This window comes from Drosophila innubila, chromosome X, assembly GCF_004354385.1.
Source record: "Drosophila innubila isolate TH190305 chromosome X, UK_Dinn_1.0, whole genome shotgun sequence".
NCBI classification, from domain to species: domain Eukaryota; kingdom Metazoa; phylum Arthropoda; class Insecta; order Diptera; family Drosophilidae; genus Drosophila; species Drosophila innubila.
Genome location: NC_047626.1, coordinates 29,137,974 through 29,162,954, shown reverse-complemented (window position 1 = coordinate 29,162,954; position 24,981 = coordinate 29,137,974). Strand labels below are relative to the sequence as shown.

Here is a 24,981-nt window from a genome sequence, read left to right as displayed (position 1 = left end):
TTCTTTATTAATTTGGATGTCCACTTTAATGACTATATTTTTTGACTTTTACAATTGATATCACTTACTTACATTTGCAATCACTGCGGATCAACAGAGCGAAAAACATAAAAATGATTACTTCAATCTCAATTTTCCATTTCTTTTGAATGTAAACACGACTGTAATCCATAAAAGTCCGTTGACAAGTTACTCAGTGTCATATCGTTCAACGTACTGTGAAAATGCGGCGTGGCTAAGTGACACCTATTTCAGTTAACGATTACTTGGCATAAAATTTGTACAATTTTCTTAAAAAGTAAAGGACAGGATTCTCAAAAGGGATTTGCTGTTAAAGTGTAAAAATGCAGTTACAACTTTCTTTGCATGAAACTCCGGGTCCGCCCTTAACCTGTTGACTTAAGATTACGACAAGACATGACGAGACGGAGTGTGGTAAGGCCACTCGCTTGTTGAATGTTTTTGTTGGCCGTCTCGGGCTACTTACACTAATCCGGCTGAGCTGCATAATTTTCCATAAAAAATAATAGTACTTAATAATAACAATAACAGTTGTGTGGAGCGGTTGAATAATTGGGCATTTGTTTGGTTTTCGTACAGTGCTTAAACAAGTTATAGAAGAGAATTACGATCTAGAGACTACTGGCCCTTCTTAATGACATGGGCCAGGTCGTAGACACCGCGCACCGCCTTCAGTTTTACGCCGGGCACATCCTGCAACCGACCGACGCGACATAGCACAATGTTATGCTCCTGCAAATTATGTCCAATGCCGGGTATATACGCTACCATCTCCTTGCCAGTCGACAGACGTACCAGAGCGCATTTTCGATTAGCTGAATTGGGCTTCTTTGGCTTCTTGATCAGTGTCTTGAGGACAACTCCCTTGGCAAAAGGCTTTCCATCCAGCGGCTGTCGTGGTGGACGCGTCTTGATGTGTGGACCAGTGCGATGCATTTGGTTCAACGAGGCCATACCCCGCAGTGCGGCGCACATATAGCTGCTATGCAGAGCTGCAAAGAGATCTCTGATTATAGTGAGTGCAACACACAACTGTACTAATTAAATATAGCTATGTCCCTATACGAGACATGTGGGAGCGCACACATTGCGGGCGGCTTAAAACATTTGACAAGCCAAATATTACAAACAGACAGACAGACAGACAGAGAGTGAGAGAGAGGGAGAAGAGAGAAAGATAGACAAAAGGGTCAGTTGGGAAGCACTGACAATGCCCATTGGCCTTTTGTTGTGGCTAATCCCTGTGAAAATCGTGAATATAATTTTTGTGCTGCAGTCGGTGTGCGTATATTGTGTATGCATACGATTGCTTTGCCAAATAATTGCAGCCAAATGACGCGCTATGTACATTGTACAAAGAATGTGGCTTTGGGTCAGCTAACGCTCTGCTCTCTCAAGCCTTTATGATTGAAAGAGTGTGCAAGATGCATTCACAAAGCCTTTCACAATTGACGGGGGTTGTCTTTTCAACTTTCTCCCTTTCCATACTCCCTCCTCACAGTGATTGACCAGTGGAAACGGACGGAGGCTCATCAGCTGGCGCTTGATCCAGCTGGCTACGACTTGACTGTACATTGTACACCCGATCTGTTCAAATCTAAAATGACAAAAAAATTTTAATTAAATGCCACACACACACACAGGTAATAATTACCATAACGCTCGACATTTCTATACAATAGTTGAGCGGGCAAACAAAAAGAGTCCTTTGTGCATCGCGATACGAAACTGACCCTTAGTAGGACCCACACACCTGTGTGCTCTTTATGCGATTGTGATTGTGCTCATGTGTCATGCAGATTTTTATTGTTTTGCGGGCGGCATGTCAATGTTATGTGGCCAAAATTTAAATTAAAAACCCAACCGAGGTACACATGAGAAAACGCCTATGAAAATATTCACAGGACAAAACTGATTGGACGGACTGGGGAAGGAAAGGGGAATTCGGGATAGATAAGTGTGCTATAAGCAAGCCGGCCACGCGCACTCGTAAAGGGAAAGAGTTGAAATCGAAAGCAAACACATTATACAAATCATTGTCCACATTGGCAGAATGGATCACTAGATAAATACAAAATGAGCACAGTCATTGATAGGAAAAACAAGCGCGGGTGGCTGTCGATAAAGACCAGAATGCGGTATTGGTGACCAACGGTGGTTGAAGTTGTGGCAACATAAAATCATATGAGTTTAAACAACTTTTAGTTCAAACTTTACCTTGTGCCGTCAATTGTTTCGTAACGTTAAGTGTTTGTCGCAGGAAATTCATGTTGACAATGTCAAGTGCTCTTTGGGATACTTTGTATTAGTGGTTCCGTTTATGTACTTTAAAAACAGTAACAATTTAAGGGGTACTTATGTTAAAACCGGCTTTTTACAATAATAATAATAATAAAACTCAATAGTAGAAGTAGTATCAAGTCAATCGTTCGGACTAAGTTCTATTGAACTAGTCCATAAAGTAAACGAACTAAATCCCTGATTGTAGGTCATTTAGTTCAGTGACTAGAATTCTAGTATAGTTCGTTCAGTAAATAGATCCCAAGACAGTTCGTTCGCTGATCCGAATCCCAATACAATCGCTATATTGACCATATATAATTTAATATTATATATATTCAAATTAAGATTAAATTAAAATTAATTGATGGTTTTCATTAAATAAATAGAAAATGCATACTTTTATTAAAAAACAGTGGAATTTTGAATAACAGATTTAAGTAACTAAAGCCTTGATAAAATTTGTTTTAATATGGTAATTTGTTATAAACAAAAAGAAACTTCCTTAAAACCCATATCAATACCCATGGTATGATCAACAGCGTCCCTCAAACCAACTCAGTTGTGGCCATAGTCTAACGAACAAACTATATTGGTATTGAGATCTACTTCACTGAACGAACTATATGGTATCCATTTACTGAACGTACGAGCTATATGAAAGATTAGTTCGTTCATCAAAAATTAAGCTACGGAACTAAATCATTCAATTGAACTAAAATGGTTTCCAGCCAGAAACAGCTATTTTTCTTCCAATATGTTGGCAGCACTGATGTGGAAACACTGTTTTGGCCAAAAGGTTGCCACACGGCAAAATTTTCCAATCTGGGAAGCTGTACCATTTTAGATAAAATGTTAAAATAGTAAAGGCCCATATCGAGTAGACCAGAAAACGTTCTGGTAGGTCAAAATTCCATCTAAAAATTTCGGTGCCGAAAAGAGAAAAAGAATTTGACAACTATTCCATAAAAATATTTCCGCCGGCGGAAATTTCTGGTCTACTCGAAACCTTTACTTGGAAAAAATACCTTTTTTTTTATTCAATTTTGAAGCTAAATTTTTTTTAAGTTTTGCCAAATTTTTGTTGGAATTTTGTTTTTTTTCTATTTTTTTTAGAGTTAAATTTGTATCTACTCCTTCCTTTAAGCTTTCATTAAAAAATTTGGCTTTGTATTATTGAATTTCGAATTTTAAATTTTTATTAAATTATCGATGCGGACGGCAGTTCGCGTTAGTGACGTAAGCAGCACGAAGGGTGCGAAAGGCGACTGACAATAATATGGGAAATTTGCTACGACTGTCCAATCAGATCGAGTTATATACCGATCTAAAAGTTTAGTCCTAAGTAACAAAATGGCACACTAAAACAGGGGGTGGCAGGGGCAAAACTTAAATGATTGCAGCTAATGGAGCTGTTGGGGCCTTTTGGTGAAATTTTTTATTTTTTATTTAAGTTCTAAAAAAAAATACGCGATTGATACCTCGATTACCCGAATCCGACAACTAGTTCAAAAGATAAATAAATTTGAAATTTTAAGTGGACTTCTCAAATTGAAATGAAAAGTCAGTTTGTTTGTCTGTATCAAAGCACTAAAAATGATGGGGATCTATTCCTTTTCGAAAATCTAGAAATATTTGTTCTACGACTTTTTGAAATAACCGCTAGTTTAGCGGGAAAACGCTAAACTCCGATAAAATTGAAACTCCCGCCGTTTCCAAACCATGGAAGATATGTCCTTTATATCGCTGGAAAGGTATTTTTAAGGACTTTTAGGCGCACGTTTTAATTTTTTTTTCTAAAGTACTCAGGTAACATTTTACAGGCGAAATAAGGTCTTTTAGCTTTCATTTTGTCGATTTCTGACAAAACGGTTTAAACGATTTGTATTTATTTTCAATATGTGTTAATACGTAAGATTTCGCATGTTTTGGTATATGATACATACATTTTGCCTGAGGGGTTTGGAAGGTATTACCTATTAACTCAATTTATACATTTTTCGATCGTTTGAAAATCACGTTTTAGTACGAATAACTTTTTATTATTGGTTTAGATATCTATTTTTAGATAGCTGCCATAGGAACGATTGGTCAAAAAATCACGTTTTAGTACGAAAAACTATTTTGTTTTTTTGAGATATCTCCACCAATCTGACAGCTAACTCATTAAATTCAGTCTTCTACATCCTGACCAAATTTGGATCAAATCGGGTTATATCATAAAGATTCTATAAGAACGATCGGCAAAAAATCACGTCTAAGTATGTAGAACTTTTTTATATTTTGAGACATCTCAACCTTATGATTCCGACCAAACATTAGCAAATTGGCTGACTATATACAAAGTAACAATGTCAAATGCATATGAAATTCAAAAATTTCTGATATCCAATTTTGTGACGAACAATTTTCAATTTAATATATAAATTTAAAACAAAAATATATAAATAAATGAGAAGAATAAGTAAGAAGATTAATTTATTTCAAAGTTATAGCAATTTGCATTACCTTAAATTTAATTTTCGCAGCGCCATCTTGTGTCACATTCGTGACACGTTACCCCTTATTAGCAAATTTGCTCCTCACTTAAGAGTATCACAAGCTGCAAAAGCGCGCCATAGAATTTTTTTTAGGTTTTTATCAATAGTTTGTCAAAAAATTAACAATTTACCAAAAATTTTGAATTTGAAATTGGATAAAAAAAAAAGGAGATTTAATATATATGATGGGAGTTTATTGTGCCACAGGAGGTAAGGTTATATAGCAGCGGTGCTCAAAGATGACTTATGGATGTCCACGCACCAATAAAAGTAAAAGAAATCACACGCACACATGTAACGAAATGTTTGTTTTGTTTCAATGTGTGCACTGAAAAAATTAATAACATGTTTCTTCATGTAAAAAATATGAAATTACAAATGAAAAAATGCAAAAAAAAAAAAAAAATCATCGTTTTTCAGTGTACACGAAACGGTAAGGCAACGATAAATTACATTCGGATTGTTGTTGCTGAACTCATCGGCATGACAGAAAAATAGAATGAGACCGAATGCTTAAAATTGTTTTTGTATTAAAAGGAACGAAAGGGACAGAAAACGAAAAGTCAAAAATTGTAATTGTAATTTGTCAATGTGCACTAGAAGCCTACTAATGTGTAAGCTCACACACTTCCATATGCTATATGCAAAGCAAAAACAAATGTGCGTCGTGTGCATAGGTGCTGAGCACAATTTTAACCAGTCCACAACTTGGACAAAATTTCAACAACAAAAATGAAAAAAAGACAACTAGACTTATTATTGATACATTTTTATTCAAATATAAAATACAATATATACGTGGGTGGTCCGACAAGTAATAAGCCTTACAATGTTAAACAGTTTTAAAGTTTTTTATTTTTCAACCTAGTCTTATTATAAGTCACCACACTTCTTCAAAAGACGCTCCCACTATTTTAGCCCCATCAAAAATTATTTGCCGTCCGGGTCCTTAAAATGGTGGTAATAGTCATCTCATTTGATGAAAATTTCTGTCCATCAAGCGCAACTTTAAGTTTAGGATGTAACCTTAAAATCTGCGGTCTGCTAATACGTGATCATAGCATTATGTTACGTTTTTGTCTGCTGTATCGGTTTGAGGGACACATGGGAGGTACACGACAAAATCCGACGTGCAACCACGTTTGAATTCATCAAACCAATTTTTGACAGTCGCCAACGAAGAAGAAGATTCACCGTGTACAGCATCCAAATGCTCTTTGATTTAGATGTGCGATTTCCCTTTCTGTCAATACCAAATTAATGGTCTGAATCGGTTGAAATTTTGACAGTGCCTGTCTAAAAGAATAAACTACTTGATAGTAAATGCGGGCCTTCAGCAGGTTTTTCAATTAGTGATCGCTCCTTTTCTTGTGATGGATCAGTAATCAGTACCTGCTGAATGAAATGATACCATTTTATTTAAAAAAAAACCTCTACACGAGGTAAAAGTCTAGTGACGAAAGCAATTTCTAACCCCAAAATTTCTGATATCCAATTTTGTGACGAACAAAATTTAGTTTAATCTAAAAATTTTAAATAAAAATAAATTTAAAAAAAGCGAAACTTGGCACTGTGCACTGTGTGCAAAAAGGGGAAGCTTCTTTGTACATAAAAATTACTTTTTGCGCAGTGCCGAATGCCAATTTTCGCTTTTTTTAATTAATTTTTATTTATTTATTTTTAATCAGAAATCGCCAAAATGTAAGCTAAAAAACTTTATTTCACCTGTAAAATGTTACCTGAGTACTTTAGAAGAGTACTTTAAAGGTACGCCTAAAAGCCCTCAAACACACCTTTCCAATGATATATAGGACATATCTGTAGCTGCTATGGCTTGGAGGTTGAGGTTTTAATTTTAGCGGGATATAGAACAAACATTTCTAGATTTTTGAAAAAGAATAAATCCCCATCATTACATTTAAGCTTCTTTAGAGCTTTGATGCAAACAGACAAACAAACTGACTTTTCATTTCAATCTGAGAAGTCCACTAAAATTTTCAAATTTATTTATCTTTTGAGCCAGTTATCGGATTTGGGTGATTGAGGTATCAATCAACGCGTATTTTTAAGTAGAATTTTTAAATACAAAATTTTAACAAAAGGCCCCAACAGTCCCATTAGCTACAATCATTTAAATTTTTCCCCTCCCACGTACACCCCCGTATCTCATTACCCCGGTTGGTTAGAAAAAGTTTTAGTATTCCATTTTGTAAGTTAGGACTAAACCTTTCGATCGGTATATAACTCGATGTGATCGGACAGTCGTAGCAAATTTTCCAACTTAGCTGTATATATAGTTAGTCGCCTTTCGAACCCTTCGTGATGCTTTCGTCCCTAACGCGAACTGCCGTCCGCAGTGATCAGCCTACTATGTTTGTGAAAAATCTCTTTTCATCGTTCGTAATAAACAATCAGTTTCAGGTCTCACACTATTTGTACGATTCATTTTTTGTGATACCGATACCAAAATTTGACATTTTTGATTGTTAAGAATTACCTGCTGATTGTGAAAAGAAGTAATCAGGTATCTTAATTGGTGACTCTTGCATTAGTGGCGACCTCAGGGAAAAAGGCTCACTACTTGTCGGACTGCCCACGTAAAATATACGCTAATTTAACTACAGTGCATACGCTAAATGCTACTTTTAGTTATTTCTAGAGTTGAAGGCGTTGATGCTGCGGAGGCAGATGAGACAAGATTACGAGTGGGCAGCATCCGTGTCTGTGCGGCGGTGTCTGTGTGCAGCTTGGAACGTTTGGGCAGAGTGGCAGCACGCAAGTAGGGATTGTCTATGTTGGGATTTTCCAAAATTGCTTTATTTGTAGTTGAATTGGGCTTGATCTCCAGCTCGGGCTTCTCTTCCTTGGACTTATCCCCCTCCAGTTCCTCGTTCTCACTGTCCCCATCCTCGCCATCCTCTGGAAACGAAATAGAAGCTTGAATTAGTTAAATGCTTAGTAAGTCGCATTTGGACAAACCTTTGCTAGGTACATCCTCTGTACGGTTGGCCACTAAGTAATGATACTCTAGCTCCTCAAAGTCAAACACTTGATCTGTGGGATTCAGTGCAGCTGCGTAGGCGGGAAAGGCTGGCTTGCTAGCAATTACTGAAGCAAAACATTAAATGACAAAAATGTCATACGGGTACGTGATTTGAGACAAGTCTTGACTTACGTGGAAACATATTATCTTCGGTGGGAAACAGATTGTTCGTCTCTGTAGTCTTGCACAGGAATTTGGTCAGTGCCTTTTCGACATCGCGCTTCTGGCTAGCGGCTTTTTCCCGAATCGCCTCGTACTCGGTGACAGGCTGCTTGTGGGTCGGCGTCCGTATGTAGGCGTGTGGATCCGGCATTGCTGGAAAATAGCTGGGCACATAATGTGGATGTGTCGCCTTGCTGCCAGCCTGCAACAAACTTAATTGCCGCTGTTGTGTTTGTTGTGACGGTAGGGGAATAGGCACATGATTGACACGACGCACATAGGGCTCCAAGCTGTTTATTGATATGCCCATGTTAATAAGCGCCAAGCTGACGTCACCTACGATGGGCATGGTGCGTCCACCCAGCTCACAATAATTGTGTGCCGAATTTCCAATTTCAACAATCACTATAAACAAAGTATCATATCAAAAATAGCTCTCATTGCTCCAAGTTTAATGTTTGTTACTTACGCGCCTGCATCATTTGCGTTAATGTTTCCAGGCATTGATTGCTGGCTGAGGCGGCTCCTTTATCCAATAGAAGTTGTGAGACTGCCTTGTTGAGTAAACGACGATATGCATCGATGTTAGGTATGGTAATTGCTTCTGTTTTTTCCATTACACTTAAAATTTGTTTAGATACAATTAAAGTTGTGTCGTTCCGAGCAAGCGATGTGGCAACCTTGTAGCGCAGAAAAAAATTACAAGTAATTTGAACGCCTGGCAGCCCTGAAAACTGATATGGATCCTTTTTTCATCTGAGTGACTTTTTCAAAAAATAATGTTTTGGCTAATTCTCTAAGTTTTAAAACTAAAATTTTAAACATTTTTGCAGAGTTTAGAGTTTAATTGTGTCGAAAACCAAGCCTGCCATGACTATTAAAACAAGTTGGCAGCCCACTGATAGTACTGCACATTTGAAATCAGCTGTGCGATTGAAATACGGAAATTTAATTAAATAAAGGCCTACATTATAATGAAGGTTTGAAGCTTGTCACCCCAAGGGGAGAGAAATTACAAATTTAATTCTAAAAAAATATAAAAACATCGACAATTTCTAAAGAAAATACGGCAAAAATTAAAAAAGTTCTATCTTTAATATGACAAATGAAAAGAAAATTGAATTTTCTTAATTGCAACTGTTTTTACAATTTGATTAAAATAGTACATGCTACCAGATCGGAAAATTGTGCAGGGTGGCAGCCCTTGGATTGGGTGGCAGCCTCCCACACCACTGACTTCAGTTGATTTTAATTATCCATAGCTGTCGGACGGTACGTGCGGGCGGCGGGCGCTGCGAAATCTCATTGTTTTTTTTATGTGTTTTAAAAAAATTTCATTTGTGTATTAAAAATATATAAAAGACGGATAATAAGTGAATTATTTAATGCAATTTGTATGCCAGATTCAAACGGTGCAAAAGGTATGTACAAATAGTACAGCACAATAAATATATACACATCAATTATGTTGTATGCTGCTGCTGTTGTTGTTGCCCGCGTAGCAACACAACGCAATGTTTTTATGCATTAGACACTTTAACTTCCATTCCAATCTTGAAGGAATGAGTTGCAGCAGCTATAACAACGAAGGCTAATTATGTGCATATAAGAGTGGTGTGTGTATGTGATGCTGCTGCCAACAACGCCGACTTCTGCTAGGCTGCCTTTCATATTCAATTAAGTGGCATGCAATTTGCGCCTATAATTTAATTTGTGTGCGCCACAACCGGCATTACATATATAAAAACTTTTCTATTTTTATGTTGCACCAATTGCGAAATGCGTCTAATTCTTTCTGTTTTACACTCAATACTTGAAATATTTTAGAGAGTGTGTGAGAGCGCGTATGCATATGTATGTAAGTGGGAGAGAGCGGGTGAAACAAGTAAACGGGTGTGCGAGTGAGTTGGTTATTGTACTATTTGCTTTTGTAACGGCTGCTGCTTGTTCTCTGTTTGTCTTTTTTCAGTCTTCCTTCCACAGCCCTTGTCACGTACTGCAGTTTATTTATTTATTTTGTTCTTTGTTTCGCACTTGTTCGTGGCTGCCAAAATCTTTTTCTTCAGCGTCTTCTTTACGCTGTCCATCTGTAACTTTTAAGGTTGCTTTGTTGCGATTTTCAGTTTTAGTGCGATGACTCAAAGCCGCTACTCTATGAATGAGTTGTTGCATATGTGTGTGTGTGTGCGTGTGTTTATCTCTTGTTTTTATTAACACCTTGACTCGGGGCTCTTATCAGTTTTGCAATAAATAGCACTGTTCAAAAGGCACAAAAACAAAGCGATGCTGATCCTGCTCTTCAAAATCAACAATCAACTCTATTACTCTTCTTCCGGCTCTTCTAGTTACTTTTTTTTTCTAGTTACCACATACCCACACAGTGAATACGAGAGTACTAATATAAACTTAACCAAAATATTTACATTGTATTTTAAATTTCCGTGTATACGAAAATTATCTGAATTAGGCAATACAAAATGTAGTGGGTCAAATAAGCTGAGAGCCACTGTATGTACACTTACTGTACTTACACATACACATATGCTACATAAAAGAATTTTTAAATAGCTGGCATTAAAATTAAATGTTTACTTTTTATCTAAACAAAATCACAAATTAATATTGAAATTGACAAGGCTATCTAAGCGAACAAGGGTAAAATTGTTTATTATCATACTTCGCCGAAGTTCAAATACCCTTAATGGCTGATACCAGTGTTGTCCATAAGTAGGATAGAGAAGGCTATAAAATAATTTTTTGTATCACATTTAATAATATTTTATAGCCTCCCTGCAGAACTAAATGTCCCTATGCTAAATATATTTTTATTATGAAATACAATCTTTGAAGACTTGTCGTTTTCAAACTACTTATAGAAAACAATGCATCGTGAACGCGACGACAAATGAAAGTCTTTTTTGACTTTAGTTATAGTTATCCATTTTAAGAACTATTTTGATATGTTTTTTATTATTTTATTTATGACACGATTTCCACTAGTTAGTGACAAGAATTTTTCATTCAATTTAATTTAGAAGACCAAATAAAATAACTTAATATCTTAGAAATATATCTTAATTTAAATGATTTCTTTGCATTTAAATAAGCTTTTTATTGCTGGAAGACAGATTTTTAAAAATAATCTATATGATACGTACTCTCCCTTTTGGAAGTCAATTTTTAAAAAACCGGAAAAAATATAGAAAAACTCAAATTATTCAAGTATGCATTCGGTATAATCATTCTAGTTGACTAATATATGTGTTAATTTGACTTGAATTTGGTAGATTTTAAGTTTTTGGCAGCCCCTATACAAATAGAATTATTAAAAAAAAAAACAGCAATTTCTAGAGAAAAAAAAGATATGTACCTATAATACTGTGATTAAGAATTAAATGAACCACTTGGGGTCAATACACTATAAACAATATCACTGTTATTTTGTCTACGTGTTATTCATTAATAGGTTTTACGTGATTATGATAATTTTGACTATTGAGCGGTCAACAGGGATCACTTATATAGAAAGCAAAGTGTCAAAGATATTTGGACTTATATGGTGTTTGCTATACATCTATTCTGGTAGACATTTCAGGTTTTTCATGAAGATTGTGCAGAATATTTATTGTACTCTATTTTGTGTGCAAAGCTTATCTCTAAATATGTTCCGGTAGGAGAGTTTTATTTGGGTTCATAACAAGCATTATAAGTGCTTTATAACGGGAGAAAGATAAAGTCAAACGGAAATTAAAGGTAGGGTATATTAAAAACGCATTGCGATCAAGTGCACATGTGCGTATTTTTGTTATTGTTTTCTTTTAGACTCTAAGTACGTGTGTGTGGGTGAATGCGTGTGTGTACGAAAAAGAGAAACTTTGCACAATGGCACCGCTTCGCACTGGCGTAAACAAAATACAAGTATGTGCAAATACTCGTACATATGTATAAATATAATTTATATTAGGAGTCCCAAAAGACCTATAGCGAGGAAAGAAACAAAGTGCAGCGCTTGTTGTTTCTTGCTTTGTGTATGAATCACGGTTTTGGAAATGCCCGTAAATGCCGTTTAATTAAGATTGTTGTTGTTGATTGAAAAAAAAAAAAACAGTTATGCAGATTCGAGGCGTATGAGTAATATATCAAAATTGGCATAGCACTAATGTACATATGCATAATAACATTTAATTACTTATATAAAAATATGTGTACAATCGATTGTGTTATCCACATGGTAGGGCGGAAGACGGATACGAGGGAAACAATAAACCAAAAGGCATAAGAAACTGCCAAGAAGAGCTGGCAGCCGGCAGTAACTGAAGCAGCGTTATCAACTGTCGCCGTCTATAAGGCCATGAACAAGGCCGGCAAGCACATTCAAAGCGGCGCCACAGCCATCGGTGGTGGCAACTCCGGGTTGGCCAGTGCAACCGCATTGTTGGGTCAGCCACAACAACCGGCAAATGCATCAGCGGCAGCAATAGGCGCAGGTGCACCGGGGACAGCTAATGGATCTGCAACAAGTCCTATGAATGTGTTCAATTCTATAATGAGCTTCCTGCCGGACAATCGGCCCATCACCTCTTTGCATATCGTTGAGGACTTTGAGCGGTAAGTACTCATACATATGCAGGCTTGTGCAAAATAATTAGAGCAGCATAATTGGCCCAATAACATTGATTAAATAATTATTTTCTAATATAATTTCTAATCATTTCGTATAGTATCTGAAAGAAGTCTTTAAACTCGTTACTATTTATGTATATCCGAATTTTTCCAAATTTTATAATTCTGGTAAATTTGTCGAATTAATTTAGCTTTTGAATAATAACAACATAGATTCCTACAGCAGCTTAAACAGTTTGTGAGTAAACGGTCAGGTGCTTGTATATTTAAAATAATTATTTTCAATCATAGAAGCCCATCTGAACTTTATAGAAGCTGTAGAGAAGCGACTTCTGGAAACGACATATTTTTCAGGATTCTCTTTTTGTTGCCTCACTTTTTAGGCATTTTCTAGTCGTAACATCTTTCACTTCTTAACATATCTCCAATGATGATCCGCGGGATTAAGGCAGTGCTGCCAGAATCTCCGAAGCAAAAATTGCTAGATTTGGAAAAAAAAGATGCTAAAAATTGCTAAAAGTTATGTGAAAATTATTTTCAAATTGAAATTTTCAACAAATATATGTATAAATTTAAGAAAAAGAAATTGAAATTGAAAATACTTCAATTAAAAAGGTAGATGATTTCATATCTTAAGCAATTATATTAACATTTAAATAAAGAATACTTATAATGCTTTTTAACTCGTCAGCTTCACTTAAATCAGCGTAATTTGTGTCAAGTAAAAAAGTGCTTCTAAACTTTTGGCATTTTAACCCAATCACAAAACGATGCAAAAAACTTTCAAGTTGTTCATATAATCGAACCACTGAGTTAAATACAATTTCCGATATTTTTGTGAACCACTGTTAATCATAACTTGTGCTATCAATTTCAAAACAGTATAAAAAAGGCAAAAATGCTAAAGAAAATTGAAAAAATGCTAGTTCTCTAATAAAGTTGCTAAAATTGCTAAAGAAAATCGATATGTGGCTAATAGCATTTTTGAAAAAAAAAGTTGCAAATGTTTTTAAAACTAAACTGGCAGCACTGGATTAAGGTCTGGCGCGATTGAGCCGCTTACTCGATAACATTAATATTTTGAAACGGTGGTCTTATCATTTTGTACACGTCTGTACCTCATATTTACTCATTTTTACAGATAGTTTCGTGCGAAATAAAAACTAAAACATTGATCAAAAACTTACTTAATCAACAATTAAAATGTTAATGAATTTATCAAAAAGATCTAACCGAATTCACATTTCCAGTAAATAATAAACCGATTGTTTTAAGTCCTCTCTTTCAACATAATTGAAACCCTAGAATAAATAAAGTATATGTTTATTAATTGCTAAATTTAGTTAAAATATATGCATTCATAATTTTCCAATAAAATCATAGAGGAAAAATAGACATAGGGGATAAAAATGTCACGTATCGACTCTGTTAATCATTTATTAAAGTAAAATATAGAAGACAATTAAAATAATCATAATAGTTTAAAACTATTATTTTTAATTCCATTTAATTAACTTAAATGGAAATGACCATAAGACACAACTTCTCTATAAACTGAGTCAAATGCGACTACTGGAAATCTGGTTGTCGAGTTTGCTTTACTATTTCAGTTTTCTATGGATGCTGCTCTTTAGCTTGAACTAAGTTTTTCCTTGACCTGCTGTCTCGCTCTAATAACGAATAAGTGTCATAACCTCAATTAAATGCAATTTATTGTGTTATTTGTTTGTTATTTGCAGATGCCCAAAGAACTTTAGTGCCATACATCGCACTTATGATCAGGATGCAGATGCCGATCTGTGGCGTGACTACAATATACTCTTTGGCCGCCAGACAACACGCTATCTGTGCCTGTCCAAATCCGAGGGTCTGCCCGAATATGTCGTGGAGACGCTTAAGTAAGTTGCGCTAACTTCGCCGACAATGGGACTGAATTAATTTAGATAATTGTATTACACTGACAGAGTCATTGCTGAAAAGGTGGCGCCGCCAAAGGAGTTCTCATTGTTGTCACGCACCGCCGACAGCGATCAGAAGGCTTGGCGCAAGCGTCAAATAGCATACAAGTTATCCAAACGAGGCACTGTCACCCATGCCGTCACTGATGTAATACTCTGTTCGAAGCTTAAGATAGCGCCCGATGGCTTTAAGCTGGCTGGTGATATAAATGGCGTATTAATTTGTTATAAAACTGGTGCCATTCCAGTGCGTTTGCCACCCCCTGTGCCAGGGATCAGCTGTGAGGTTGAGCAAGCGCTTAATCGTCTCAATTTACACGGCCAACGTGGCCCACGTGGACCGGTGAGTACAAATAAATATAAAATTTAATTAATATTGTATAATGATGTAATGATGGCGATTGTGTCAGCTTCCACAGGTGCCTGCATCGACTGAACATCATGACTATGAAGAAATTCAAGCGCACTATCAAATCAATTCGCCACAGCGACCGGCGCCACCGCGTCCTGCATCGACAGCAGCAGCAGGAACAGCAACTAGTACTGGACGCGCGGGATATGGCGGCACTGGCACCCTTGGCACTTATACCGAGCTGGAAGGCGTGCCATTTACCATGAATGCCATGCTCCAGCGTGACCAGCGAATTACTGATGTGAGTATGCACGTCTTGCCGATCATCTGAGAAATTGTAACCAATTCTTTTATTATGTAGCTGCCCACACTGCCCGAAATCTCAACACTGCTGAAAACGTTGGACTATGACTTCCAGTTGGAACGCCAGATCTTATGCACCATGAAATCATCGGCCTCAAAAAATCCATTCTTTCAGTAGAGCCCACACATCATACCATCTCACCATCGTCCATGTTCCTGTCCCTGTCACCGCCCCGTCCCGCGTCTATTTCAAATTCTAAGCAATAATTAATTTAAATAATTACAAATATACTAAATTAGTTTTAACTAATCGAAATGTACTTACGTGTGTGTGAACGAGTATCATGAATAGCCCGAGTGCAGTCGAGTACTGCCCAATCAGCTTATATTCATGTGTAAGTTCACTTCGATTCAGATTCAATTATGTTCTTAAAAGACCTCAGCCCATATATTTGTGTATAGATTCCTGTGCCTTTGATAATATGTATCTAATTTAATTATATATGTAGTATATTTACCATATGCATTCAGCTGTTATCTGAATCATTTAATCATGTGCATACATATACATATAGACATAAATATATTTAAAAGATATAAACAAATGAATTACCCCGCATTGTGATCGTGAACAAATGTATGTCATTATTATTTTTAGTTTTTAACTGAATTATCCGTAAATCAATTAAAACTCATTGATTTATTCGGCATCAACTTATCTATATACTGTGTACAACCTTCTCTCATATAATACAAAAAATAAACACACATATACACAAGCACACCCTGTTAACAAGTATTTATATAAAATAATAACAAATACATACAAGCTAGTTTATTTAGGTATTTAGTCTAATGTTAAAGCTGAACAAGTCACACGTAAGCCAGCGAAAGTATTGAAATAAACAAAAGTTGCATGCAAACATTTATATAATATTGCAGATTACAGATGACAGTTATACACATATACACAGACATATACTTATACATACAATTACAAATACATAAAATGCATATGTAATTAAATAGGTCACTTAGCACAGTAACGCCAGTTGGTAATTTAAATATTGTACGGTAGCTCTAGAGACGCATAGACTGTACGCGTAATTATGTTAAACAAATCATTGGCTCTTCCCCTTACACCGCCCTCAACAACCCCAAAAATAAAATGTTATGCAGATGTTCAAATTAAAAATAAATATATATATATACATATACATAAATATAGATTGTGTTATATTTAATCTATGTTCAACGACTACATCGTATAGGGGGCCCCTATGTGATTTTATTTCTGTCGATATCTGTTGCCGCTCATGCTTTACAGTCTTATCAATTTAAACTTTAAAGTGAAATGCAATCTCCAATGTTATATATTATTTATTTCAATTATAATACATATTTTTGTTCGAATAACTTAAAATTTCCCACTAATTTTTAAATGTTTAGTAAGTTCCATAAAATAAGTAGAACACTTTGGGCTGCCTATTATTGCTTCTTGTATAATTACAATATTCGCCGATATCTTTGGTATTTCGGAGGCTTAATGCTTACACAAAACATTCTTGTAGCATCCATAATCATCTGAATTTGTAATTTGCTGAAATTTGAATCTAATTAAAATAAAAAGTTCTTCACAAATCAAAACTTAAAAAAACATAACAATATGATCGTTGTGAAAATGAATTTAAGAAAACAAATATGTATAAAGCCATCAGTTTACCTAACATTGATCTTTTGATTAGAATCATCACATGAATGTGTGTTTTAAGTGGGTAAATGTATTAATGATTATTGCAAGAAAAATTCGTATAAAAAAACCAGTACAGTAGGTATTGTTAATATACATATATTCATAACTAAATTATGTACAGTATAAAATCGTAATTTATAAGTAAATATGTACAAAAAAGTCGTACTTATTATGATAATTATTTATGATTTGGTCACTTTGAGCTCTGGCATCGGAATCAGAATAAGTTTTGAAAAAGTAAATCCGGTTGGGACAGCGTCTTCTTCAAGTTGCGCATACTTAGGCGCTTCACGCGACGATCAGCCGTACATCTGTGTAGAGACGAGGAGCAAAGTGGGGGGTGGGGGCAGAGCGGAGCAGTTTGGATTGGATTCGGGAATTTAAGGATCGTGTAATTAGCAACGATTTCGAGACAAATTGATTTAATGTGGTTTAAAGCCGGCTAAGGATGAGCATTAAAGCTGGGAATCAACAACAAGACCAACACCAGCACCAGGTACAAAAGCTTTGGGCCCTTCCACTTACTCGAAAATGCGAGCCTGGTACTCAATCATTAGCTTCACACAATCAGCCAGGGTTTCGCCCTCTCTCAACAGCTGCTGTATGTCGTTCATGTGAACACCTTGAGGCACAGTGTGGAATATCGAAGGTGTTATTGATATCGAAAGCGTCTCGGCGCTGATCTGTTGCAAAGGCACTTTGGTGAGTCTGTGGGAGACAGAATATATATGAATATAGAGAGGGAGAGAGTCAGTGAGGACTTAAAGTGATACATATTAGTACAAAGCAAGTGGGATAGACTATAATCGAACCCCCAACTATAAGATACCCGTTACAAAATTAAGGTATATGTATATATTTAATTTATCTATGACTTTTAAGCTTTTTCGGTATACTTTAATCTTAATAGATACCTAATAATAATAGAAAAAGCTTATCACCCGGAAGACGACAATGGCGTAAGGAAAAGGGAATATCCCTCACCACAATTCTGAAGAGATTTTTTTTTATTTTAAAAACAACTGTTCAAAAATATTCGAGTTCTTAAAATGTCAGTGATTTTTTTTATATATTTGTTTTAAATTTCAACAAAATAATTAATTTTGGGATTGTTTTAATTTCATTTAATTTTAATTTATTTGTTACTTTGTTTTAAAAACACCAAAATTGGGGTTTGCTTTTAGAGACTTGTAGAACACACGTAAATATTCGTGTTAGCAATATAACCTCGTAGTCATATTTCTGGAATTTCACAAACTTATATAAGTTAAGATTTTTTTGGAGACTAGCCTTTTTTGCGCACTCAGCATATACTATACATTGGAGTGCATCGATTTGTTTCAAAAAAATTCAAAAGTGGTAACCAAAACTCGTATTCTACCGTCAATTCTAAGATGTTTTCACCAAAAAACCATAGTTCGAAAATCAATTCCTAATTTTTGTTTTTTGAGTTGAAAATTTTTTGTCTTCATGAAATGTTTAGGCATGTTATTATGTGTTAAAGATATGCTATCTTTAGTGTTTTTTGTCCGATCGATGCGCCAGAATCAAGATTGGTTGTTTGTAAATGTCAAAATTATTAAATAAAATTATTCTTAAATCTCATAAAGGGCATATAATACATTTAAAATTATTTTTTTTTGTAGCAAATATACCAATGACCCCCCACCCTCTGCCTAGGCCCTTGACTGTGGGTGGGAAAGATTTTTGCTATTTGTGGTGACGGAGGGGGCAAGCTTGATTTGCGTGAGGTTTATTAAAATCTGTGTGTTAAATTTGGTTGCTCTATTTCTTAAGCATCCTTCTCCCTATAACATACATTTCAACGAATTTATTATATACTCATGCTTATTTTTTAAGTAACGGGTATAAAAATACAACAAAAATGAAAATAATTTTCACTTAATTGTTTGATTTACTGATTAATATAATGCAAAAAGCGCTAGAAGGCTGAAATTTTTTCAAATATAGTAAATCAAACACTTTTGTCGTGCAAAATGATGGGTTTTTGGAAAATTCGACCTGCAAGTGGGCCGAATTTTGTTCTTTGGGTTAAAATGTGGTTGACTGCTTCGAGAAATGGTAGGGGGTACAACTTACCGATTGAAGTGGGCAAAGAGATAATCCATTGTGTCGCGATTAATCTCTGGCAGCGAGCGTATAAGTCTCTTGAGTGTGTCCAGTTTCTGGTTCAGATCGGTGAGCACTACGTTGAGGATGGAGAATGAGCAATTAGTAACTGGAAATAGATTAGTGCTTGGAGGGAAGGTACACAGATCGAAAAAATAAAGTAATTCGTACTAAGAATGCCCCATTTAAACTTGATTTCTCATGAATGGTGAAATTACAGAAGTCGATGATGGCGAACTTATTTCATATCTAAAAGTGAGTTCAAAACGTACATGATTTTATTACAGTTAAAACATGTTTCAAGTTCCTTAAACTCTGTAACTGAGTACAAAAACTTCTTAAATTAAGAGCATGGTACTTGATTAAAGTTGACTTAATCAAAATGGTGTAAATTTGATTTGTAAGTATAAAATATTATAAAAGGAAATAATGATCTCGATATTAGATTTTTTGAACTTGTGAGTATTCGCCGTAAAAAAGAAAGTCGAAACTGATAGCCGAACTTCTATAAAGAATTTTCGTACTTATTTCTTAAAAATCTAGTGTTTTACTAAATGCTAGATTCTTTGTTCTTATATCAAGATTGTTGGGAATTTAGTTAGTGATTCGTGCTTATATCAAGTATGAATTTTAGAAGTCGCATATACTAAATTTGAATTTATTCGTGCTTAGGCTTAGTACGTTTTGGTAATTAGTTTTGGTTTAAACTTACGCCATTGATTTGGTAGGCCGATAAAAGTCTTGGCTTCATTCACGCTCACCAAGGGGCTCTTAATCTCGCGCAAAAACAGCTTGAGCACTCCGGTCAGTGTGTGTATATCGACGCCATTTTGACGCAGTGCATCATAGTCGTTGGCATCGATGTTAAAGCGCAGTGTTTGGATTTTATTGTAGTCGCCGCATTGGCGGTAAATGCCCTCGACTGGTTGGGTGGATCTTCTGTACTTATGCTCGATCAGGTCACAGCAATCGACCACAATCCGTGGCACTGTGCGATGCTGGTCATGCTTCAGTACTAGCTCCAGTTCCGTATCGAAGCAGGGCTCATCAAAGAAGATGCGTTGTTCGCGTAGCGTTTCCACGCTGGGTCGACTCTTCCACCAGTTGGCCAGATTCATCCAGGCGGCCAATCTGGAAGGTCGCACCGGCGTCACACCACTTCGTTTCCCTCCAGAACCGCCAATCGGGGTGCGTTTCTCCTGCAGCAGTTCGGTCAGTTGGCGACTCATGTCCGAGAGTTTCGTTTCCAGCTCTTGACTGTAGCTGGCCTGTGCCAGCAGATCCTGCTCCAGCGTGTGCATGCGCTGCTTGAGATTATGCCATCGCTTGGAGCAGACGGTACAGCACTCACGACTCCCACTCCGCTCGCGTCCCTGGGCCGGACTGCCAGCCGACGATGAGTTGGAGGAGCACATGTCCAGGCTGGTGTTAGACACCAGTACAGTTGACTCATCCAAGAGCAGGCGCGTTAGATCCCTTGTGCTGCTGCTCTTAAGCAGCGTCAGCTTATTAGGCTTGCTTCTCAGCTCCCGCAACAGCACCACAGCTTCCGGTCTCCCAGCACCAGACACACTCACCCCAGCTGTGTCCAGTGCACTGTTCGAGCCGGTGCCAATGCTGCCCTCTAGTCGTAGCAGAGCCGCCGAAGTCGAGCTTGGCGAGCGCACATAGTGGGATACCGTTGCCGTCGAAGGCGCCGACCGATCGCGAAAACAGTTCATCAAGGTCTTGTGTGGTTGCCTCCGCTCATGGGCCGCGTAACCCGCTGCACCAAGTATCAAATGCGTCGAGTCCGGCGTGCCAGGCGTCACTGGCGGCACATAACTCGGGTTCGCCTGCATCTTTACAGTGCTCGTTTATCTCGCAGTCGCACTCGCACTCGGACTCTGATTTGCACTCAGACTGAGATGTGGATTTGGACACCGCTCAGCTTATCGACTGCTTATTGTTGTTATTGCTATTATTGTGCGCGCATGTGTGACACCTCCTCCTTCCCACTTGTTCGTGCTTCTTTGTCTTTGTCTTCCCTTTTGCCTTCGCCTTTGCCTTCGCCTTTGCCTTCGCCTTTGCCTTCGCCTGCGTCTTCGTCTCCTGCTTTGACTTTGACTTCTCCAGTTGCAAGTGTCGATGACGTCAGGGAGCCGGACGACTTATCGTGGTGCCGTGGTGCGAGCTATTCAAAAAACAAAGCAACCATATAAATACTTACATCGACGTACAGACTTGTGCAATATAATAAGATCACATTTAAAAAATATTGATGTTATTGAGCGAACTGCTTAATCGCCCGACTTTAAGCCAATAAATAACCATTAAAGAGGATCAGAAAATGCTTAAAAATTATGGCAACAAATAAAAAAACATGAAAAATGTCACTTTCAGATTCCACTTCTATCAAGTCCAGATGGACCAAAATGATCGGCAATAATGAGGGAACTTCTTCATATTAAACAAAAGGAGTTAACCAAAAAATTGATCAGAACTATAAAAAATTTACATATTTGGATATAAATACTAAACACTTTAAAAGCCTGTCTAAAATACTTTAAAAAGATCAATAGATTATATATTAAAAGAATTATTTAATCAACGTTATTGTGAAAGTTATGCTGTTCTAATTATTTTCTCACGGCTGTAAATACATTTGCTACAGTGAAACTTTCTTTCTTTTGCATTATACCAAAACAGAAAAATCTAAATAACCGTTTAATAACCGATTCATGTAGAACGGTTAGTTTCGATTCAAAGTTGCCCGTCACTGTGAACCTTCTTAAATCTTAACGCGTTTAAATTAAAAATTAATTGTACATGACTAGTGGTGTGGAAATGAAAAAAAAAAATTGTGTACCTTTATTAAACCTGTTGCGTCACACACTCCAGTTATATTGGAACTATTAATGTATAGTATAACGAATCCCTTAAGAAGCAAGTAAGACGATTATATAAAATTGAATCATGTTTTAAAGAAACGATGATTAGTTTCTCAATCTAATTTTGTTTCTTTAAATTTAACAGAGAACGTAATCATTATAAGTTTTATTATTAAAACTAGTCGGAAAGGCTATTGTCGAGATCCCGACCATAGAATACCCGTTACTTACTTCAATATATATGGCTTTAATTTGAAAAAACTTGATCTGCGTCAGGTATATAGAAATCTGTGTGTCAAATTTGGTAACGCTATCTCTAATAGTCGCTGAGATCCCTTTGTTCATACAGTTAAACGAACGGGTTTAAATCGGGGCTTAAATCTGAAACAAACTTGATCTGCGTCAGGTATATAGAAGTCTGTGAGTGAAAGTTTGGTATCTCTATCTCTTATAGTCTCTGAGATCCTTTTGTTCATACAGAAGGGCAGACAGACAGACGGACAGACACACATGGCTATATCGACTCGGCTGTTGATGCTGATCAAGACTATATATACTTTAAGGGGTCGGAGATGCCTTCTAGTCATTATCTTCGACTTATTTCACTTGATTCATCGCGTGACTTGGGTGAATCCCTTGGGTTACGTTCATAGAGAATTGAGAATTGTTCACTTTGGATTAACTTAAAGAAGTTTCACAGTAGACAGGGTGTAGAGAAATTAATATTTGTAAATTTTATATCATGTGCATACCTCAACTGTTCCCTTTGCCAAGTGCCAACTTCCGTTGCTACTTATATATGAAACTTGCACCACTGTGCAAATTGCAATTGTCGTTGCTGTTATTATTGTTGTTGTCACTGGTTGGTTGGCCTGATTGACCGACCACAAGCCAAGGCATATGTCTATGCCTATGCTTGTATAAGATTATTGTTTCTCTTTTTACTTTTTTTTTTTTATTTATTTATTAATATTTTTCTTTTTTCTTTGTTATTGTATTGTTTTAGTCGAATTCCAATGGCCGGTTCCAGATATATTCCAAACTATGACGCAGTGGGAGCTGTCTTGGCTATAATTCACAGGCAGCTCACATTACAGTCTCTACTCACGCTGACGAAATCGAAGTATGAAATTTTTAGTTCTCAACTCTCTTTGGGGTCTCTTATCGGCAACTGTTGCGTCTCGACGGCAGCGACCAACATTGCCCACTTTGATAAGATAAAACCCTACCAATACAAATACGAGATCTATACAAATGTTAAATAACACTATGTAACAGACACATTGCAACCGAATCTACTTTTTTTTAATATACATATAGAAAATTTGGTAAACAGACAAGAAAATTCATTTTTTTTCTATGGTGAGACCCTTGTTGAAATTTCTTTAAAGTGTGGTAATTTCAAAAAATCTTTGGAGCTTGTATTTTTGATCATTATACACTCAAGAATGTCGAAATTTTAATACTTCAAAGATATGTACATATCTCTTAAGCTATTGACATTTAAAATTGTAGATATTTATTATCCCAAAATAAAAAGAAAGCAATTCCTAGCGCCAAAATTTCTGATATCCAATTTTGTGGCGAACAAAATTAAGTTTAATATAAAAATTTTATATAAACATATGAATTATTAAAAAAAAAAACGAAAATTGACATTGTGCACTGTGCGCAAAAAGGGTGAGCTTCTTTGTACATAAAAATTACTTTTTGCGCAGTGCCGAATGTTGTTGAATTTATTTCATATTTAAAAAAAAATTTGTTTTGAATTATTAAGAAAACTAGGAAGCTCCGCCTATTTAAACAACGTTGGTCAGTATATATACAACCAAGTTAAATGCATATTGTATTAGTTTGGTTAAGATTTCTCATAAAACAAAAAAGTTGTTCACAGTAGAACTTAATTTTCGCCCGATTGGTCCTATGACAGCTATATGATATAGTGGTCCGATAAGAACCAACTTCGGTCAGGATTTTTAAAGCTAACTTAAATGCATATGCTATCAATTTGGTTAAAATATCTCATTAAACAAAAAAGTTTTTCATACTAAAACCTAATTTTGACCCGATCGGTCCTATGACAGCTATATGAAATAGTGGTCCGATTTGAACCAACTTTGGCCAGGATATATATTATCATATTGTATCAGTTTGGTTGAGATATCTCATAAAACCAAAAAGTTTTAGGTACTGAAACGTGATTTTCGACCGATAGAAAAATGTATATATTCACTTAATAGGTAATATCTTCCGAACCCCTCAACCAAAATGTATGTTTCAAATACCAAAAAAATTACCAAAAATTTTACGTACTACAACACACTCAAATTTAACAAAAATCGTTAGAGCCGTTTTGTCAAAAATCGCCTAAATGTAATCTAAAAAACTTTATTTCACCTGTAAAATGTTACCTGAGTACTTTAGAAATTTTAAAGGTACGCCTAAAAGCTCTCAAACACATCTTTCCAATGATATATAGAACATATCTGTATATTTAATGGCTTGGAAACTGTTGAGGTTTCAATTTTAGCGGGATTAAGCGTTTTTCCGCTAAACTAGCTTTTTTTCAAAAAGTCGTAGAAGAAAAATTTCTAAATTTTCCAAAAGAAATATATCCCCATCATTACATTTAAGCTTCTTTAGCGCTTTGATGCAAACAGACAAACAAACTGACTTTTCATATTATTTTGAGAAGTCCACTACAATTTTCAAATTTATTTATCTTTTGAACCAGTTATCGGCTTTGAGTGATTGAGGTATCAATCGACGCGTATTTTTAAGTAGAATTTTTAAATAATACAAAATTTTAACAAAAGGCCCCAACAGCCCCATTAGCTGCAAACATTTAAGTTTTTCCCCTCCCACTTACAACCCCTTATCTCATGACCCAGGTGAATTAAGAAAGTTTTAGTATTCCATTTTGTAAGTTAGCACTAAACCTTTTGA

The 24,981-nt window shown here is 36.0% G+C and overlaps 5 protein-coding genes across 6 annotated transcripts; 1 reads left to right on the top strand and 4 right to left on the bottom strand.

Moving 5' to 3' along the window:
* Positions 1–552: 552 nt before the first annotated feature.
* On the bottom strand, positions 553–2,457 carry LOC117793749 (40S ribosomal protein S12, mitochondrial). Its single transcript, XM_034634142.1, has 2 exons — positions 2,239–2,457; positions 553–1,013 (listed from the first exon to the last, which is right to left on the bottom strand). Exons 1-2 carry the CDS (start codon positions 2,288–2,290, stop codon positions 640–642), a joined length of 426 nt encoding a protein of 141 aa, XP_034490033.1. The 5' UTR covers positions 2,291–2,457; the 3' UTR covers positions 553–639.
* A 4,945-nt stretch (positions 2,458–7,402) lies between these two features.
* Positions 7,403–8,723, bottom strand: LOC117787362 (transcription initiation factor TFIID subunit 8). Its single transcript, XM_034625873.1, has 4 exons — positions 8,516–8,723; positions 8,017–8,451; positions 7,821–7,949; positions 7,403–7,760 (listed from the first exon to the last, which is right to left on the bottom strand). The coding sequence occupies exons 1-4, from the start codon at positions 8,661–8,663 to the stop codon at positions 7,474–7,476; spliced, it is 999 nt and encodes a 332-aa protein (XP_034481764.1). The 5' UTR covers positions 8,664–8,723; the 3' UTR covers positions 7,403–7,473.
* Positions 8,724–9,263: 540 nt separating this feature from the next.
* LOC117794341 (multivesicular body subunit 12A) lies at positions 9,264–16,497 on the top strand. Of its 2 annotated transcripts, none has more exons than XM_034634975.1 (6): positions 9,264–9,467; positions 12,282–12,654; positions 14,409–14,567; positions 14,634–14,970; positions 15,047–15,280; positions 15,341–16,497. In XM_034634975.1, exons 2-6 carry the CDS (start codon positions 12,398–12,400, stop codon positions 15,458–15,460), a joined length of 1,107 nt encoding a protein of 368 aa, XP_034490866.1. In that variant the 5' UTR covers positions 9,264–9,467; positions 12,282–12,397; the 3' UTR covers positions 15,461–16,497. The 2 variants fall into 2 exon arrangements, with proteins under 2 accessions (XP_034490866.1, XP_034490865.1); XM_034634974.1 differs by having other exon boundaries at positions 15,038–15,280; positions 15,341–16,066.
* A 597-nt stretch (positions 16,498–17,094) lies between these two features.
* On the bottom strand, positions 17,095–21,036 carry LOC117794339 (rho GTPase-activating protein 27). The gene is made up of 4 exons (XM_034634972.1): positions 19,878–21,036; positions 19,136–19,241; positions 17,561–17,743; positions 17,095–17,346 (listed from the first exon to the last, which is right to left on the bottom strand). The coding sequence occupies exons 1-4, from the start codon at positions 21,004–21,006 to the stop codon at positions 17,253–17,255; spliced, it is 1,512 nt and encodes a 503-aa protein (XP_034490863.1). The 5' UTR covers positions 21,007–21,036; the 3' UTR covers positions 17,095–17,252.
* Positions 21,037–21,040: 4 nt separating this feature from the next.
* On the bottom strand, positions 21,041–23,236 carry LOC117793985. Its single transcript, XM_034634450.1, has 4 exons — positions 23,182–23,236; positions 22,788–22,945; positions 21,200–21,338; positions 21,041–21,161 (listed from the first exon to the last, which is right to left on the bottom strand). The coding sequence occupies exons 1-4, from the start codon at positions 23,234–23,236 to the stop codon at positions 21,097–21,099; spliced, it is 417 nt and encodes a 138-aa protein (XP_034490341.1). The 3' UTR covers positions 21,041–21,096.
* Positions 23,237–24,981: the final 1,745 nt, after the last annotated feature.

What these genes read in the sequence shown, in the direction of transcription:
- LOC117793749 (XM_034634142.1), bottom strand. Translation starts at nt 2,290, where the DNA reads ATGAATTTCCTGCGACAAACACTTAACGTTACGAAACAATTGACGGCA. An exon ending in GAAACAATTGACGGCACAAG is followed by an intron (nt 1,014 to 2,238) that starts GTAAAGTTTGAA and finishes ATCTCTTTGCAG; the next exon opens with CTCTGCATAGCAGCTATATG.
- LOC117787362 (XM_034625873.1), bottom strand. Translation starts at nt 8,663, where the DNA reads ATGGAAAAAACAGAAGCAATTACCATACCTAACATCGATGCATATCGT. An exon ending in AACGCAAATGATGCAGGCGC is followed by an intron (nt 8,452 to 8,515) that starts GTAAGTAACAAA and finishes CTTTGTTTATAG; the next exon opens with TGATTGTTGAAATTGGAAAT. An exon ending in AGAGGATGTACCTAGCAAAG is followed by an intron (nt 7,761 to 7,820) that starts GTTTGTCCAAAT and finishes TTTCGTTTCCAG; the next exon opens with AGGATGGCGAGGATGGGGAC.
- LOC117794341 (XM_034634974.1), top strand. Translation starts at nt 12,398, where the DNA reads ATGAACAAGGCCGGCAAGCACATTCAAAGCGGCGCCACAGCCATCGGT. An exon ending in TATGTCGTGGAGACGCTTAA is followed by an intron (nt 14,568 to 14,633) that starts GTAAGTTGCGCT and finishes TTACACTGACAG; the next exon opens with AGTCATTGCTGAAAAGGTGG. An exon ending in AACGTGGCCCACGTGGACCG is followed by an intron (nt 14,971 to 15,037) that starts GTGAGTACAAAT and finishes CGATTGTGTCAG; the next exon opens with CTTCCACAGGTGCCTGCATC.
- LOC117794339 (XM_034634972.1), bottom strand. Translation starts at nt 21,006, where the DNA reads ATGCAGGCGAACCCGAGTTATGTGCCGCCAGTGACGCCTGGCACGCCG. An exon ending in CGGCCTACCAAATCAATGGC is followed by an intron (nt 19,242 to 19,877) that starts GTAAGTTTAAAC and finishes TCCTCAACGTAG; the next exon opens with TGCTCACCGATCTGAACCAG. An exon ending in TACCAGGCTCGCATTTTCGA is followed by an intron (nt 17,347 to 17,560) that starts GTAAGTGGAAGG and finishes GTCTCTACACAG; the next exon opens with ATGTACGGCTGATCGTCGCG.
- LOC117793985 (XM_034634450.1), bottom strand. Translation starts at nt 23,236, where the DNA reads ATGTTGGTCGCTGCCGTCGAGACGCAACAGTTGCCGATAAGAGACCCC. An exon ending in GATAAGAGACCCCAAAGAGA is followed by an intron (nt 22,946 to 23,181) that starts GTTGAGAACTAA and finishes ATACAAGCATAG; the next exon opens with GCATAGACATATGCCTTGGC. An exon ending in TGGCAAAGGGAACAGTTGAG is followed by an intron (nt 21,339 to 22,787) that starts GTATGCACATGA and finishes TTTTTTGAATAG; the next exon opens with CTCGCACCACGGCACCACGA.